The 17857-nt window shown below is 40.8% G+C and overlaps 1 protein-coding gene across 1 annotated transcript in view; it reads right to left on the bottom strand.

Annotated features, from left to right (window-relative positions):
• Nucleotides 1-17857, bottom strand: part of ITGA9 (integrin subunit alpha 9) — a 233274-nt gene that overhangs the window by 42541 nt on the left and 172876 nt on the right. Inside the window, exons 19-23 of the mRNA XM_076330800.1 lie at nucleotides 14979-15065; nucleotides 13448-13527; nucleotides 10000-10089; nucleotides 6632-6740; nucleotides 3767-3874 (exon numbers count right to left, since the gene is read on the bottom strand). Coding sequence (XP_076186915.1) covers nucleotides 3767-3874; nucleotides 6632-6740; nucleotides 10000-10089; nucleotides 13448-13527; nucleotides 14979-15065 — 474 coding nt within the window. The remainder of the gene's footprint in view (nucleotides 1-3766; nucleotides 3875-6631; nucleotides 6741-9999; nucleotides 10090-13447; nucleotides 13528-14978; nucleotides 15066-17857) is intronic.

Raw genomic sequence — 17857 nt, 5'->3', positions numbered from 1 at the left:
CCCTCCAAATTAGCTGGATACCCAAAGGAAATTACTAATCTTTCAGTTCAAAACCAAAACACACACAAGTATAATGAGCACTGTTTTCCTTTGCGGAAGAATAGATAATCAATGGCTTGAAGAGTGGAGAATATACATTTCTGTTAACACTAACGCTACTGTACTCTGGGTGAAGCTCTTCTGTGTCATCACCTAAACTGTTCCTATCACAACACTTTTACCAACAAGCTGAGGTATTTCATTTATTATGTTTTTAACCTGGCTTGAAACCTCTGCAAGAAAGCAAATACAAAAATACAGTACTAATTTGTCTTATCTACTTCCAAAATATCATTTACCACTGCAGAATTTGAGTATCTACTATGTAAAATCAATGTCAATGATGAAATTCCCTAGTTAAAATGACTTGTAAAATTTCTAGCATTTCCTTTTGGTTTAAAATTTCTGATAGGGAGGAAGTTCACTTGTTTTTTTTTCTAGTTTTCTTTCAATTACCCATTTTCTTTTACTTCTGGCTTTTACTTGTTGACTTGTTTCCTTCATATATTGGGGATTTTGTTGGGGGAAGTGCTGCAGAAACTCCCAAGACCCCTTGAAGAGCATCTGAACATCTCTAAGGCAGAACTCCCACTGTCAAAACATCTCTGTGACCTGAATTTCTCTGGAAGAAAATCTTAAAGCAGTTTCTGCAATAAAGCCAAAAGCTTAGAGCGACAGGAACAGAGGAAGCATGAGGACTGTCATTTCCCCTAAGAGCAGCAAGATAATAATTCCTATTAACACCTCCCAGAGATACAGACCGTTCCAGTGGGCCATATGTGACACTCTTTTATTATTTTTTGTGCCTGAAAGACTAGATCAGTCAATACAACATGAAGGAATTAGCTCCTGGCACTGTCTGGTGCGGTATATGTGTATTTGAGACACAAACTCTAGTGCTTTTACTATGCATTTTCACCCATAAATTTCACTGCTGTACTGTAGATCAGAGAAGTGGCAAAGGAATTATTAGCTTTAAAAAACCAAAACTGTGATGTCATCAAATCCCAAATCCTGTATCAACAGTTTCAATTACAGATAAATGACAATTCCTAATCCTCTGTATTAATGCCACCTATTCTGAAAGGTCTGGCAACGCTGACACCTAGAACGGCTGGATTATAGGTATAAAGGTATAATTACAGAAACACCTGCGCTGTCTGAAAGGACACTATCACTTTTATTGTGGTCTAGATTCTGGGAAGTTCAAAATAAGCAAAAGCTTGAAATCTTCAATGACTATGCTTACAAAAATGCTCTTGAAAAACAGCTGTTCTAACCCATTTTCCAAAGTTCATGCCAACCTGCTGCTTTTAGGGTTTTGTTTGTTTGTTTGTTAAGTATATTTAGTCTATGAAAAGATGAAAAGCTCCATGATTTTAGTTCCCTTTTCAGTCAATAAAAACTCAGTGGGAGAGAGACAGGAGGAAAGAGAGTAGGATGCTTTTCCTGTTACAGTAGTAAGACTTGGGAGGCATGGGTTCAGTGCCTGGCTCTGGCACAGATTTCCTGTGTGACCTCAGGCAAACCATTTGGTGTTTCAATTATTTATCTGTAAAGCAGGGATAACCACTATCCCAGACAGGATTTGCTTGGATAATATTTATTAACATGTCAGAGATGCTCAAAAAGTCATGCATTAGACTCCTACTGACCATATACCCAAAAACAGTGGTTGAAATGATCCAGGGTACGCCAGTGTATCATGGACACATTCTCATAAAACCATACTTGCCTACTACCACTCTTCAGCCTGCAACACAAATAGGTCTCACAACGGCAGTTTGAAATTTCTACAAAGACAAACTGCAAATTAGAAGAAAGGTGTCAAATAATGCTGGGGGAAATGCAACCTGTTGTTGAGGAAAAGGGATGCAAACCCTACATATATTTACTATCACAGTGCCCAAGGCCACACCACCCAGCTGGACCTCCTTCAGGTAAGCCATCAGAGGTACAACAGCAATGAAAAACAAGTTAAGCGCAAGATTTAAGGTTTTTGCCCTATTTTTCTAACAGCTATTCAAAACCATACAGTCCATCCCATCCTTGTCAGCGTAACTTAGGGTCTTGTGTAGAAATGATGACAAACTATGCCTGGAAATTAGTCCTTGTCCACTTGGTGGGTAGCGTACAACTCATCTAATTCAAGTGTGCAAAACAGGTGTCTTGTCTAAGACAATTTGCCCAGACTTCTGAAAGAGTCAACACAGAGAAACAAACAATGCCTAGAAGGAATTAATCACATCCTAGGTTAGATAGGCTGAGTTTTCTGTTCCTCCCTCTTGGCTATATAGGAATATATAGGATGACTGACTCTACAGGAGACACCAGTATTTGGGCAGACAAAATCTTTTAAGGAGACTCCCACCTCTCTGCCGCTTCTGCGAACACACACAGACACACACCATCTCCCACAGCACACAGAGACCAGCGGAGGGACAAGGAAACAGCTCACAACCCTTTGACAGGCAATGTGTCGAAGGGTCGGTGATCTTCCATATGTAAGGCTGGACTAAATAAAACATTAAAATGCAATGCCACAGAAAATGAGACATAGGCTGGAGAATTAATTCAGTCTAATTGGAGAATTCATAGAATCATAGAATCATTAAGGTTGGAAAAGACCTCTAAGATCACCGAGTCCAACCATCAACCCAACACCACCATAATTGACTCAGTCTATACAACACTGGTGCCTCGTACAAGATCCCAAATCTGTTGATCAGTGATTCTGTCTTTAGTGCCCATCTGTAAGCCATATATATATTTATCTCATACCTTTCAACAGCACAAATCTTGGAAACCTGCTTAGAAAGGTCTTATTGGATCTATATTTACACAGATTCAGTGACATAGTTACCTGCATCTGAGGGATGGTAATACTTTTCAGCCAAAAGGCTAGAAAAGTAGCTAACAACAAAGAAAGTATAATACTTCTTTTCAAGTAGCCCAAAGAGCTGGTTCTGTCTCACAAAGACAGATTACTCTGAACTTCAGCAATAAATTTACCTCAGTAGTTAGGTTTCCCTCTCTTGGCCACCACAGTATAAATGATGGTATTTTAGTGGTTTAACAAAAGCTTTGAAAGTAATAGATAAATATTAGAAATGAAATCTAAGAATGTGTCTCCTTTGCCACAATTTATTTTTATTTTCTTCGTAGTTGACACCAAATCATCTTTTGAAAAACGTTGTGTTGAAAGAATAAATTTCTCTGTTACTGACATTTGTTAAAAGAACACTCAAAAAGAGCAAATTATAACATAGGCTACAGAAAAATAGATATTGATAATGTATTCAGACCTAGCTAGCATTTTTGCAGATAACCACAGAAGAAAACAGGAACGTGAGTCAGCTTGGTAACACATCCTGCTGATATTACATACACCATTTAATCAGGGAGGACTCTGATTAAGACTCAATCCTCTTTGGAGATGTGACTCAGGGAAGTGTTCTCTGCATTTCCTTCAGGATTAGCCTGACCTAGTTTTACACCACATTGTAGGAAATCAGGAACACACAACCGGCTCCTTGCCCTAGGTGAGGGACAGCAGTCAACAGCTGGAGGGGCTCAGCTGCTTATGATGATCTGGCCACAGATACAAAGAACCTTTTATTGTCTAAAAAAGCAACTGATTCATCTAGTTCTGCTGGACTTTTTTTGTTTCAGTCATCGATAGCTCTCAGTGCCTCTCTGGGCTCAGAACACATCATAACGTACTCACCATCATCTGCTGAACGTGAAATATTTCGGCTCCAGTAGCAGAGAGGCGGTTTGGAAATGAAATGTCAAGAAAAGCTCCAGGGAGAGTGCTTGGTCCAGCATTGTAAACCTATAAGACAAAGATGCATATAAATGTATAAAAAAAAAAAAAAATCAATAAAAATAAAATTACATATAAAACTGCTCATAAATGGGAAACTACTGTAGAACCAGAGCTGGGAGCATAGGTAAATTTGAAAAAATTCAAATACTATGCAAGTTTGTCAATGTCTTCAGACTAAGACTTCTTTTGTAAGTATCAGGATGAAGTCAAAGGTTTAGCTTATCTAACAGTCTTTAGGCATAGCTCATATATCAAGTGAGAAGCAGTTTTGCAGGATAATTACCAGTCATCAATACAAATAGCATGAGACTTCTACCTTATATACAGAGACACTGCTAGTACTCTTTGAGTGTTTTGGTAACACCATCCGGAAAACTGTAAGAAATATTGCTGTCTCAGTTAACATTCTCATTTCCATCTGGTAACCACTGCATTATATTCTGCATATGTTTTCCTTATGGAGCAGAAGCCAAAGTAATGATGATTGTGACTACTGGATGGCAGGTTTGCTGAGTGAGTTGCCAGGAAATGTATGTGAACAACTTCCATTCAAGTTCTGGGGTTTCCAATTAAATGAAACTTAGTGGAAAACATTGGCTTTCTATCACCACACCCCCTCCCCAAATTTTCAACAAAAACTCAAAGAATTTCCAGCCCACCACTGAAACGTATCCACTGAAAATTCCAAAATTTGTGGGGTTTTGCTGAAAAGAAACAATCCATGGAAAAATTTCAGTGAAAGTAAGTTTTCATGTCTATCTACATCTTTTTATTAGGAAAAATATTTCCTGGTTGTTTCTAACATTACATATATAAGTGCATACAGTAAAAACATTTAGCCCATTAGAATATTTATCCACACCGAGAGTACTGTCAAAAGATGTAGGAATCAGTTGTTAATTGTGTAAAGTACAAATATTAAAACCAACAGGTTTTCATTCTTCAAACACTGTTTATATTTGAAGAAATGCCTGACTGATAAAGAGAATTGGTTCGCAATGCCAAATCCTTAAAAAAACCCTGAGGCTCCAGGCAGGGGGAGAAATCCCACTACAAATGCATGATAAATGCTGCATGAAATACAAACATAATGTTTCATGTTAGACATTTAAAAAAACTTGGTTATCTCACTGAGATCAGATACAAGAGTTAATGTAGAAAAGACATTTTCACTGCACATCTTGTTACCCCCCAAAAATGAAGCATAGATCTGTTTCCTTATTAACATTGGACATAGTATAGATTTTCACATATAAAAACCGCTATAAAGCCCCATATTTTTGTAAAACATCTCTTTTTCTTGGTTACGAAACTATTACTTTTCTCCATCTGGAGAAGTTTAATAAATGGCAGGCAAATCATTAAAAACAATTAAGCAAACAGTGATACAAACCATGCTTTGCCCATTATGAAACTCTACCCTTTCTCTCTGACACACACAGTTATGAGGTTTACCATGTTACTGGAGAACAGATCTGTGACTTGTTACAGTATAATATTCTACTTCTATATGGAAAAAAAATTATTACTGTTGCAACTTCTAAGTGTGTGCATGAGAGACAAGAGGATGGGGCAGGACAAATGGTGGCTCTGCCAATATATAGATTCTCTCTCCCTTACCTGTTATCACTTTGTTTTATTGAAAATATTCATCTAGTTAAAGGATCAGCACATCTGTTCTTTATCTGTTTTTAACCAATAACTGGCTATGGGGGGGAGGGAGAGGGGAAGACCTATAAACCCTCAAGAATGAAATCAGAATCACAAGAATTAATAGCCTGGTTCACAAAAGCTTTAACGTCCTGAAATCCTGCTTTCACTCCTTTTCAGTAAATAGCTAAGGGCACTGCATGACAGTGGGGGCTTAATTGCTCTGGACCACAGTCTGTCCATGGAGGAAGACATGTGTTATTCATTATGAGCTGAGTGGCATTCATGCCTAGGAGAACAGAAAGGGGAAAAAAGGCAAAAGACTATTTTTCACAATAAATGATTCTCCCACTTCTGCATGATTTCTCATTCCCTAGTTCCACCTAGCGGTCAAAAAGGATTTGAAGTGCTCATAATACATACAGTCACGGCAGCGAGACAAGGTCATTTCGGCCGCATCACAAGAGTTTGTTATAATAAATCATCCATATGTTTTGCTACATCAGGAACCCATCTAACTGCCATGTGAAGTGTAATCTATAGATAATACTTGAGTAACACTGAGATGCTATGAGACATTTAATGAAACCTTCTCACACCTGTCTTTTTAGCATCACAGTCTCTTCCCTGTGCTGTACTCTTATCAGTAGTGCTATAAACATTTTCATACTGGGGGCGTTTAGCACGTCTGAATCCCTTGCACAGGTATGTGTTTGCTCTCATGGATAAAGGTTGCCCACTCCTCTGCTCAATGACCTTGCCACTAAAAAGAATTACTCCTCCCTTTTGAACCTGCAACTGCATCTAAGATGTGGCACTTGATTAACTAGAGCTCTTCACTCAGCACGTGATGAAAGGTAAAAGAGAAAAATATGGTAGCAGCTTCATTCCTATGGAAGTGAGATGCCCCATTTGCAATTCTTGTTATAATATATTCAGATAAGGAAATATACCATCCCTGCACGCTGCAAATATTGCATCCAATCAAGAATGTGTTGCACAGCATACTGTGATTCAGAAATATGCACCAAAGCCCATGCCACGCTCAGAAGAGACACAAAACCAGAATGTGCTGTCAAGCAGGAAAGCAGTCAAAATAAGGATCAGTTTTACCTGCAGCGTGAAGTTGAGAGACTGGAAAAGACATTCGTGGTTTTCCAACTGAACAAAGTTGGATGCTTCCACAGAATCACCGTAGAAAAATGAAGTAGGGAAGACTTCTCTGAAAGATCAAGACACAGATTTAGTAAGCTGCGTTTGTCACCAAAATTAAATATATTTGAGGCAAGCTGAATTGCACCCCTTGCTTTCTGGGTTGAAATTCTATGGGACCATTTTACATTAATCTATTATTTGTGATTTGATTTCCTCTTGACAACACTAGACTATACAAGCAGCATCTCAACTGACCCGGGTTAACATCCCATCACTGAAGCAGACTTCTGCTGATTACTTATCTCTTTTTCTCCTTTCCTATCACAAAACCTCTTCTCCAGGGCCCCCTGCCATGGATGATTTGTACAAGTCCTATAGCTTGTGTAACACAGGAAATCATTGCACTACCAAGTTAATCTGAAGAAACAGTTACTAATAGGAATACTTTCAGTTACATATTCACTAAAGTAACATTTCAATTTTATCTACTATTTACATAGCATTGCAGGAATAAACACTTCATTAATTATCTGAGCTTCACTACCTTTATGATTAGCAGATGATTAAAGGGAAGAGTAGAGGGGGATATGACTTGCTTTCAACTGCAGTGGCACAGGCGAAGTCTCCTCAACTACTCTTATCATCTTATCACAAAGTAAAACACAATAGAGTTTTATCAGAAAAGACTTGGAAGCACAACACAGTACCTGGAAATCCTGCAGAAGAGGACTAGGAGTGCTTTAAGCATCCTTTGTGCCTCCTTCTAATCTCAGGTTGCTCCACTGGCTGGAAAGGGTCCTGGTGTAATTTCAGACAAACCTTGGTGAGGGACTGCCTAAAACCCTGTTTCCTCCCCAGGCTGTCCTTTTGGGTCAGAGTTTTTTGAGACAGGATTTTAAGCCTGTTTAGGTACATTTCCTTTTTCCTGCTTGCCTCCTATGCCAGGCATTGCTAGGGGAAACAGCGAGAGACAGATTTACTCCTCCCATTTACGGCACTGTGCCAGAAGGCTCCTCCCAAACATGGTACAAGCCTTTCCGGGCTATTCATGAACAGGGATGAAGTTTTCTCTCATAGACTCAAATGCAGGATAGCTAATAAAAATAAGCTTTAAAAATACACTGTCCAAAAAAGAGTATTACTAATATTACCATGCCTGGGAATGTTGTGCCCTCCAATAAACCCAACTTTTCCCTGGTAGTTGGACATTTCTGTGAACTTGAATTAACTAAGCCTTGTCTATGAGAAAGAAAAAAAATAATCCACAGTCAGTTGGGTGGGGCTTATAAATTCAGAGACCTTGTGCTTTAAAAAAGTACATTCTGAAGAGAAAGAAAAGAACCCAATTTTTATCAGGTTTTTTGGCATGCAGTATTCTGTAGGTGACAGAGATCTAAAGACACAGATGAAAGCATTTGTATCTGTAAAGCTGTACAAAAATCAATCTGTATCAAAGCATCAAGAAGCAAGTGATACAGAGTTAAGTTTCTACACAATCTGTAACAATGAAAGCATTCAAAAACTTCCAGAACACGCTGCTGAGACTGTACTCTCAATATAGAGGCTATTTTTGTCCTTGCTAGTCATCTTGTGAGGTCTGACAGCACTCTTCACTTCTCCGAGCAGGCTCAAGCCACTCTGACTACTGTGGCAGTCATTAAGGGATTTTAGTTCTATGCAACAAGAGGGGAAATCAGCTTTATGTGGTAAAACCCAGACTAGGCCATGAATCTGAGTTTACCCAGCTGTCCTGGTTTCAGCAGGGATAGAGTTAATTTCCTTCCTAGTAGCTGGTACAGTGCTGTGTTTTGGATTTAGCATGAGAACAAAGTTGATAAGGCACCGATGTTTTAGTTGTTGCTAGGTAGTGCTTACACTAGCAAGGACTTTTCAGTTTCCCGTGCTCTACCGACTGAGAAGGCTGGAGGTGCACAAGAAGCTGGGAGGGGGCACAGCCAAACTGGCCAAAGGGACATTCCATACCATGTGACGTCATGCTCAGTACATAAACTGGGGAAAGCTGGCTGGGGCCACTGCTCAGGGACTGGCTGGGCATCGGTCAGCAGGTGGTGAACAATTGCACTGTGCACCACTTGCTTTGTGTATTATTATTATTATTATTATTATCATTTTATTTCAATTATTAAACTGTTTTTATCTCAACCCACGAGTTTTTCTCACTTGTGCTCTTCTAATTCTCTCCCCCATCCCGGGGGGGGAGGGGGGGGGGGCAGAGTGAGCGAGCGGCTGCATGGTGCTCAGTTGCTGACTGAGGTTAAACCACGACACCAGCTTTTCAGCCAAATCACATCAGTGCAGGTAACTTTGTTCCTACACATGTAGCATGCTGGTCAAGGGAATCTTTGGCTTCCACTGATGCCAACCTGCACTGGTCATTTAGACAATACGTATTCCCTGGGGGTTGCCATAAATGGTGGCTAAAACAGACACTGACCTCTTGGGGACACTGCTGATAAGTTTTTGCTTCCCCGGTTTAGGAATGAATGTCAACTTTCTCAGTCTACATGGATGCTAATTCACCTCCAGTGACCAGGTCCCCAGATTCCAACCCGAGCACTGTTTATGCTAGAGGATGGTCTGTCTATTGTGACTGACCGCAAATTTTTCATTCTAGATTGTAATGCAGAAGTGGAAGGCAAGACCTTTGTGTACAAAGGCAGGAACTCGCACATGGGCAGCCCCAGGGAGAGGACAACGGCTATGTGTTATACAAGGATTTCAGTCAAAGGGTGAGTGATGTTCCTCAGTCGGTATTCAGATGCCTCGTAGACTAGGGAGCAGAGGGAGTGGGAAAATGAACAGAAGCAGAAGCGAATTCTGATTGTGAAATTAAACAGAAAGGTGAACAGCTGGACTCCACCAAGCTCCTTAAAATCCCAGAACATTTGACCCTGACCTTTGGCCTGGTGATTCTCAACCATATCCTTAAAGACATGCCCTAAGGAACAAGATGTAATTTACTTGTTCTGGTTTTATTTTATTTTAAGGTACATCATATCTACAGAATCACATGAGTTCAAGTATGATCGCTAAAATACCTACTATAAATGTGACGGTAACTAATTAGCCTTAGCTAAAAGGAGTGAGAAAGAGGTACAGTGTTGGAATGAAAGGCATGACAAATAAAATTCCCAGATAATGAATGAGGATGTCTGTATTTCCAGAGTCTGGGAAATGGGGAAAAAGCAACAGTCTGGCTACATGTAAACAAAGAGAGGAATTCAGTTTTTCACTGGAAGACACTCAGATGTTATTGGTAGGATTATTATTTTTTTTGTTGTTTTCATTTGGCGACTGGTACTTACCCGTTGATAGATGAGTCCACTTCATGCATCAGGGGCACCGACAGGGTTAGAGTATTATCATGCAGAGATTCAGTGCGTTCTAGGTTTCCACTGTGCCAGAAAGGAAAAATAAACATGCTGTAAATCGACAGCCTTTGCAATATATCACACAGTTTCACAGCTACCATCTCTCTGCCTTGTACTCCGAGCCTCTCTATTTGAGTGATGTCAGCTCTCCTTAGGAAGCCTCTTAAAGATTAACAGTTACATTTGTTCATCCCACCCTGGAGAGGGCACACACATAAAGCATGTGTTTTGCGACTGCTCCTCTGTGGCTGTGACATGATCAGGCTCACACCAAAAAACCTATCTTGGAGCAAGGTGCGAATTCAAACGGCAGTGAGAAACTACAGCAGCCATCATACACAGTGGAGACAAACAAGGACATTTAGACTCCAGTGCAAGGGTTCATTTTCTCCCAGCCTGACTGTACATCGGTTTGGGAGGCTACACACATCCCACAGAAGGTCTTGACTCAGTAAATGAAACTGCGCTTTCGTTGTACCTGCATTGTACCACAGCATTAATTTGGTGCCACTACCAGCAGCTTTTTGGGTGAGACCCTCGTACTGAACTGGCCATAACCTCTCAGCAGTTCCAGCCCCTCCTCCTGTACTTAGTTGCCAAAATGAAAGCACTTCTACTTTACGTTTTCAAAGGCAGTTGCCTCAACTGGTCAAAAGCAGAAGGAGGAAAGAGAAATGTGAGCAATCATCTCTCATTTGAGTCAGTTTATTTCAGTACGAACACTTATGTATGAAGTCTGGGAAAGGTTCCTGAAATGCATGTCCAACACTCAATCTTGTAATTATTCTAATTCTGATGCTTGGTAGGTGACAGCTCAGAAGAACAATCTTGAAAGATATGTTACATATATTTCCAATTTCTTCAGCAGTGACTCTGGAATCACTTTTGCCTTGCAGTTCATTGGATCTACTCACAAATCAAACTGGCAAAACAAAAGACATGATCCGATTTATTTGAGGACAGTATCACTGAGACAACAGCAGGCAGTAACATCCCAAGTGATACCATGCAGATGATTAGTTGCTCAGATTACAAAAACAGAGCCTGCTGGCTACATACATGCATAGATACAGCTCAGCTTTCTGCAACTGACACATTGGCCATGTCTGCTAACAAAACTATGGCCCAGATGGAAAAACCCACAAACTTTCAGTCCCAGGAAAAAAACGTTTAATAAAGGCTTTTCCTCTGAATAGGCTCAAAGAAGAGTCCAAAATGGAGACATTTCTCATCCAACACAAATACCAAGATACCATGGTGGCAAGCAGAATAAGCAAGCAGAATTCCATATAGGGTTCATGAGTATGTGCTTATCTGATTCAAATGGAGCAAAGGTACTGTCAGAAAAGGAGAATATAGCTCAGTGAATCTAGCTCTAGAAAAATAGTTCACGCCAGGAAGCACAGAAGGGTTTTTTTTTTTTTAAACAAAAAGAGTAAATGAAACGTAATGTTTAGTCCTTTCTCCAATTGACCTCTCCCACTACTGCACCAGTCTCTTGTCACAGGAGCTACTGCCAAATTTGCAGCTTCAAGAGATAGGCTTAAGTGGCCACGTGAAGGGCAATACTTACTTTCCCATGACAGTGTGGCATAGCTTCCCTGCGTCCAGCCATTTCTGCCAGAGTAGCTCCAGTTTTGTGTGGAAACAATGTGCCAACTCATTGCAGTCTGGCCACAGCACAGACACTTCCTCTCCCTTCCCTTATCACTGACTTTACCCCAGGGCTCCCTGCAACCCTTGTGGTAGAAAGATTTTATTACACTTATTTGACAGCGAAGGAATTGAACGATTTGCCCAAAGTCACAGAGAAAATGAGGGTAATCAGCACTGGGACCTGCACTTGTTGTCTTTGGAGGTTCAGCTGAATCCTTCAAAACACAACTGTCCTCCCACCCACCCTTCTGAAATGAGAAACTTTCTCTTAACCCTCCCAAGCATTCGCACTATGTGTACAAACTACTATTTATTTCTTTGCTCCATCTAAAGGCACTGACTAACCCTTCTCACTGGTAGGGCACAGAAATCTGAGGAGTGAGGTTACAGAAGAAAGCCCTCTGCTATCCAAGGAAGGGAAATGAGAGGTACGATCTGGAAAACACTGGCTGGGCAAATTTAAACAGTGCTGACCCATCTCTGCACCAGCTGGCATTCACCTAGCAGATACTGATGCATCTCCCTGACCTAGAAACATCATGGGGTCATCTGAACACGCGATGAACTTCTACTCATGATGAATAAAACATCTCTAACGTGCAAGACATGATCTTGCCCCTCTGACGCGAGATCTCGCTTCCAGTGTTTCATACCAGCCCCACGTGCTGCAGGATCTTGTTCCCACCTACAGCTGCTACTGCAGGGGGAGGACTACGCCTTATGAGAGCAGTCACTCAGCAACTGCTACATCTCATCTCTCATCTTCAGCCGGTCGATGAGGTGTCATTAAATCGGGGAGGAGAATTCAGGCTGGAGATCCTGATTTTGACATGGGAGGGTATAAAGTTGGCCCACTCAGACAGTATGTGGAACCGGGAACCAGTCACACACCCAGCACGTCAGAGCAGCAGTTTATGGCCCAGGTTAATGCAGCTGTACTACTGTCAGTTCCCATACACACCCAGACAGTGCCAGTGACCGAATCACCCCTGGAGTCTGCTGCTTTGTGGTACATCATCTTAGGAGGCACAGAGCATGTGTCACACCTTTTATTCTGCCTGAGATAAAATCCCTATGCACATATATTTGGCACCACACCCTACTTCAATGCCTGCTCCAAGTGCCCTTGGGGAAGTACCCTATTCAGCTGTTTCATGCAGTCTGTCATAGCTCGCCGAAGATCCAGAGAGGGAAAAAATAGACATGCAACTTTGGAAACTGTCAGTGAGATCCCTGACCATCTGATGAATGCATTTATCTTTTTTGGTTTGCATCCAAGCATGCTTATTTCATTCAAATGCTGGAACAAATGGGTCTGCCTGGTGCTGATCGTCAACCGCAGCTGAGCTGAGCTTGATACGGGGCCCAAAGGGATGGGCACAGAAACACAAGGGCCTTCCGACTGAGAGAACACAAAATGCTCCTTCAGAATTGCAACTGCCTGGGCAAAGAAAGCCTAAGCATGATCGTACTTCATTTTTCAGGAAGCTGCATCACATAGTTCCTCTATATTAGAATAAAATATTTCAGCTGGAAGGGGACCTACAGTAATCATCTAGTCCAACTGCCATTATCAAAATACATGCATTTAGCCCTACAATTTAACATCATTTCCTACCCATACACGTGTCTATGACTGCTATCACATGATCGTCAAGCATATGCAATGCACACTTCATGCAACAAAGAATATCCAAGTCATCAAGATACACAAAGGTTCCCTTACCTTTGGGCAGTGACAAGGAAGGTAAGTGTTTCTTCCTGCCCAGACAAGTGACTTGTGTCGAAGATGACACTGAACTCATACTGTACAAAGAAAAAGCAGTATTTAGAGACACAGTATATTGTTTCAAAATGTATTTATTCTGAAACTTCACATATATTTTACTGGCCCAGCTGTACAAAAGTAGCGTATTTTGGTACATGCAAGAGAGCCTCCTCTACTGTACAGTAGCTTTTAAATCTTAGCAATATTGTCTCTGTTCAAATACTAGAGAGTCTGATTTTTTTCCTTCATTGTAAAAAGGCCTTTACTAGAATTGCCATTCAAAGATATTTCTTGAGGAGATCATCTGCCAGGGGAAGAGTCTTCTAGTATAAGGGGATCGCTACCTGAAACTACCTCAGCACCACTCTATACATTACTTGCTGGTGAAGAGATCTTTTAGGGGAATAAAGATCATCCCATAGGCCTGCACAAAGACTTGGAACAACCCGCACAAGCTAAAGCAACATTCAGGCCACCCATCATCATGGATAAAATCAGGTGCTAATTTTGAAAAGAGAATCTACTTTGACGACCACTGTAGCACTACATTAACTTTTCCATGCAACAACTTTTCTACCTAACTCCGAAACAGGTTTTGGCCAAGTGAAACTGTTTCCAAATTCATGCTAATTTCAATGGCTTGCTGAAAAAAACCTGAAGATAACCCAACTATGTCATTCTGAAGCAAAACACTGAAATTCTTACATTCCAGATAATATTTTGCTACAGCATTTATTTTTTCCATTCTATTTAAAATATTTTTAAATGTTTCAAAAGAGCACATGACAGTCAATAAAATACATAAAAGAAAAAATTTCATGTTGGGTCAAAGGATATGTCAATTCAAATGGAAAGGATTAGTTTTTGAAACTGAAATTTTCTGAAAAATTTCAGACTCATTTTGTTCAGGTCATCCTGAAGTTATCTTCACCTTCTCACCTTTCTGGCTTGGTCATTTGTACAGCTCAGTTTAGTGACAGAAAGAACCCAGCTGGATTTCTAAACATTATGAGAGAGTTCATCTTCTACTACCGAGCAAAATCCTCTTTAAAAGCTACCAGGAGACCATAATATGAAAAAGTCATTAAGACATTTTCATTGTCATTCATATGAGTTCAGTTGCACTTTACTGTGAAAGAAGACAAAAATAAAAACAGAATAAGGCAACACAAATATGACAGAGAGTCCTTTTCTAATTTTCTACAGAGGAAATATTGTTTATAAAAAAAAGTTTTTTTGTAGGTGCAACACTCAGATTATTTTTCACGAGCACTGTATTGCAGTGCACAGGGTACTGTCATTGGCTCTATCCGGTGGGAAAGAGGACAGCTACCCTCTGTAACTGTGAAAGGCTTGGATATCTGGGTTAGAAAGCTACAGAAAGTATCAGTCACAGACATTTAACAGAGCAGTTGCCCTTCCAGCCACTCCTTGGAGACAAAGAGGTAAACAGACCATCACTCTGCAAATGCAAATATCACAACATTACCCTAGATTTCGATCTCATGAAAGGAAATCCCACGCTGCACTTGAGGAAGTCTGACTCCAGCAACTCACAGGCAATGCCCAGCTCTTCCTGTAAGAAAAGACCATGAGATGATAGATTTGGGGAGAAAAAGAGGATTACTAAGAAATACCATTGTGATGAAGTACTGTAGAAAACCAAACATTTCCCACCATAGTACTGTTATTCCCAGAAAACTAATACTCATTGAATAAGGAAAAGTGCAGTGTTGCACTTCCTTACTCCACCTCAGTCAGAGCAGCACTGGGAAGAAGACTACCATCAGAACGTTGCTCTGAGAGACAGACCACAGGGAAATACTGCATGACTAAACACATTAGAGTCAGGGGATCAGCCCAAGTTCTTGGATAACTCAGGCCATCAGTTGTTCCCTCTGTTTATTAAAAGACAGCTTTCAAATGGTCCAGAATACAGGTTCCCCAAGGTGGTTTTCCCAGATACCAGTATCATAAAGAGACAACTGTGTTGGGGGACAGTGACCAAACCATGCCACGCACAGATGCTGGAGAAAACGTTAATCTGGTCCTGGTGTCATTCACTGCCCTGATCTCTTTCTCTGGTCCACAGGATGAGCCACGTTGGTATGGATACCAACTTTCTTTAGTGATACAATGGTGGCATAGATAAAGTAGAAGGATGAGCCTCTCCCCATGCTAAACATTGACAGACTATGAACATGGTGAATAACACAAATGAAAAAGGTTAGAGCAGCCTTATCCTGCTTGACTGGTGACTCCACTACAACAACAGAAATACTTCTATTGAATGGACAGTGTTTCATTGCTCCATAAAATAAGTGCCTGGCTCCAGGTTAGCACATTCTCATCTCCAGACTATCAGGGAACAGTTTTATGCTCTGTCACTGTGGACAAGTTCATCTCACTAGACTTTAGGAGTGGGATTCAGCTCTGGAATCTGATATGCACTTTTAGGCGCCTACACAGCAAGTGATTGCTATGTGATCTAGGTGTCAGTGCTCCCATTGTAGTCAATGGATGTAGAAAACAGTTCAGCAGACCAAACGCAGATGTTTAGTTTAGACTGGGCTGAATACCCCTCTAGGCCCTGGTATTGACTAGATCATCACTGGAGCTATCGTATTCATGTTATGCAACTACAATATGAATGTCTAAATTTAAACAACTGAATTTAGAAATTATCTCTATTCTAGACATGTAGCTGAGAATCTCTTAGCTACAGGACATATGATTTATTTGACGTATTTTCGGTATCTACAGCAGTTTGCAAAGCCCAGGCTCTGTCTCCTTACGCACATTTCCCAAATCACTTCAAATATGAGTTCTGCTTAAAATATGCACTTAAAATTAAGCATTTACATAAGTACCATTCTCAGTTGGAACAAGCACATGTGGAAGTAGCTTCCTGAACCATGGACTCAGGCTATAAGCATCTCCAGGAAATGCCTCTCTGCCTTTCACGTTCTGACCCGAGCACAGCATTAGTGCTCTATGGATGTTACTATTATCCTAATTACAAGCCTGACAGCATTCAGATTCTTGATCTTTTAACTGCTTCCTGTGATATCTGAAAGACAAGGTCTCCTTTATCTTCAAAATCATCATTCAAATCAGGGCACACATTTATCAAAAATTATAGCCCTAATGCTACCTTTCTTATCTGACTCAGACAGTATTTCACTGGTTTCATGTGAAAAGAAAATAACGTAAGGAGAAAATCCACGCTTGGAGATGCCTGATGGCAAGATATTACTCCAGTACTACTCAAATGCCAGAGCAGTGGCCCCCACATTCAGCTTCTTTATGGATTTGTTTCCTTGCAATCTTCAGTAGGCTTCTATTTCCAGAAATACAAAAGATGGCACTGCCCAGCAAATCAAATACCTAGCTTCAGTCGTACAAAGCTGCCATCCTCATATGCTGTGTTAGATTTTCTCCTCCATTTAACACAAAACAGCAGAGCAAGTGCTTCATGGTGAAGCATCCCCTTCACTTGCCTTTTCCTCTTGGCAATCTGGGAGGTTCTCCAGTTTTATGCGAGTGATCAAGTGAACACAAACTCCGAGCAGCTGCGTAACCAAACGAAAAATTTCACAGCTGTTTCCTCTGGGAACATTCTTGGTTCTGTGTTGTTCGAATGTCCCTTGCTGCCTAACTGTGGCAACCTATGAACTCTCTTTCATCAACTCCCAGCCTCTGTTCATTCAAGAGGGGTTTCTATTTACATAGCTGTCTGGTGGTGACAGTGACCAGACAGACCCAAGAGGCTGCCTCCTCTCCTCAAGGCCATATCACTTCAGAGATGTCAAAAACCACGATAACAGAAAGAACTCTCATCTTGATAGTGGAAGAAGTGCAGTACTTCTTCATTTTGCACGTTGGCGGCTGCCTGCCTTTGCAACCCTGACAGCAGGCAGGCAGATGCCAGTTGTTTTATAATGGCCTGTTAAGGAAATGACAGATAATGTTGCATTGGCTGGTTTTGCTGTTGTTGCTTGCAACAGCTTAATGGACGCAGTAAGATTGACTTGAACGACCTTCTGGCTTCATTAGCATAGCATCCAGTTTAATGTTTAATAGTAATACAACATTATTAATGCTACAAAGTCAAACTGTTCAGTGCTAGGAAATAGCAGAAATAAGTTTGTGTGCACCACACCGGTTCAGTCTTCCGCACATTTCTAAAATACACAGGTTACCCAGAAAACTTTTCCCATGGACCCCTTGCCTTGCTCTGTGATTAGGATGGAGAAGCTCAGCTAATGAGTAAACATTTTTGTTTTCCTTCACTGCTCACTGTCTGGCTTCAGGCTTTATTTGCAGTGCACTGTTTTGGAGAGAGAGAAAACTGTTTCTTCATGGGGT

Source organism: Aptenodytes patagonicus, chromosome 2 (genome assembly GCF_965638725.1).
Source record: "Aptenodytes patagonicus chromosome 2, bAptPat1.pri.cur, whole genome shotgun sequence".
NCBI lineage: Eukaryota > Metazoa > Chordata > Aves > Sphenisciformes > Spheniscidae > Aptenodytes > Aptenodytes patagonicus.
This window is presented reverse-complemented; position numbering and strand designations above follow the sequence as displayed.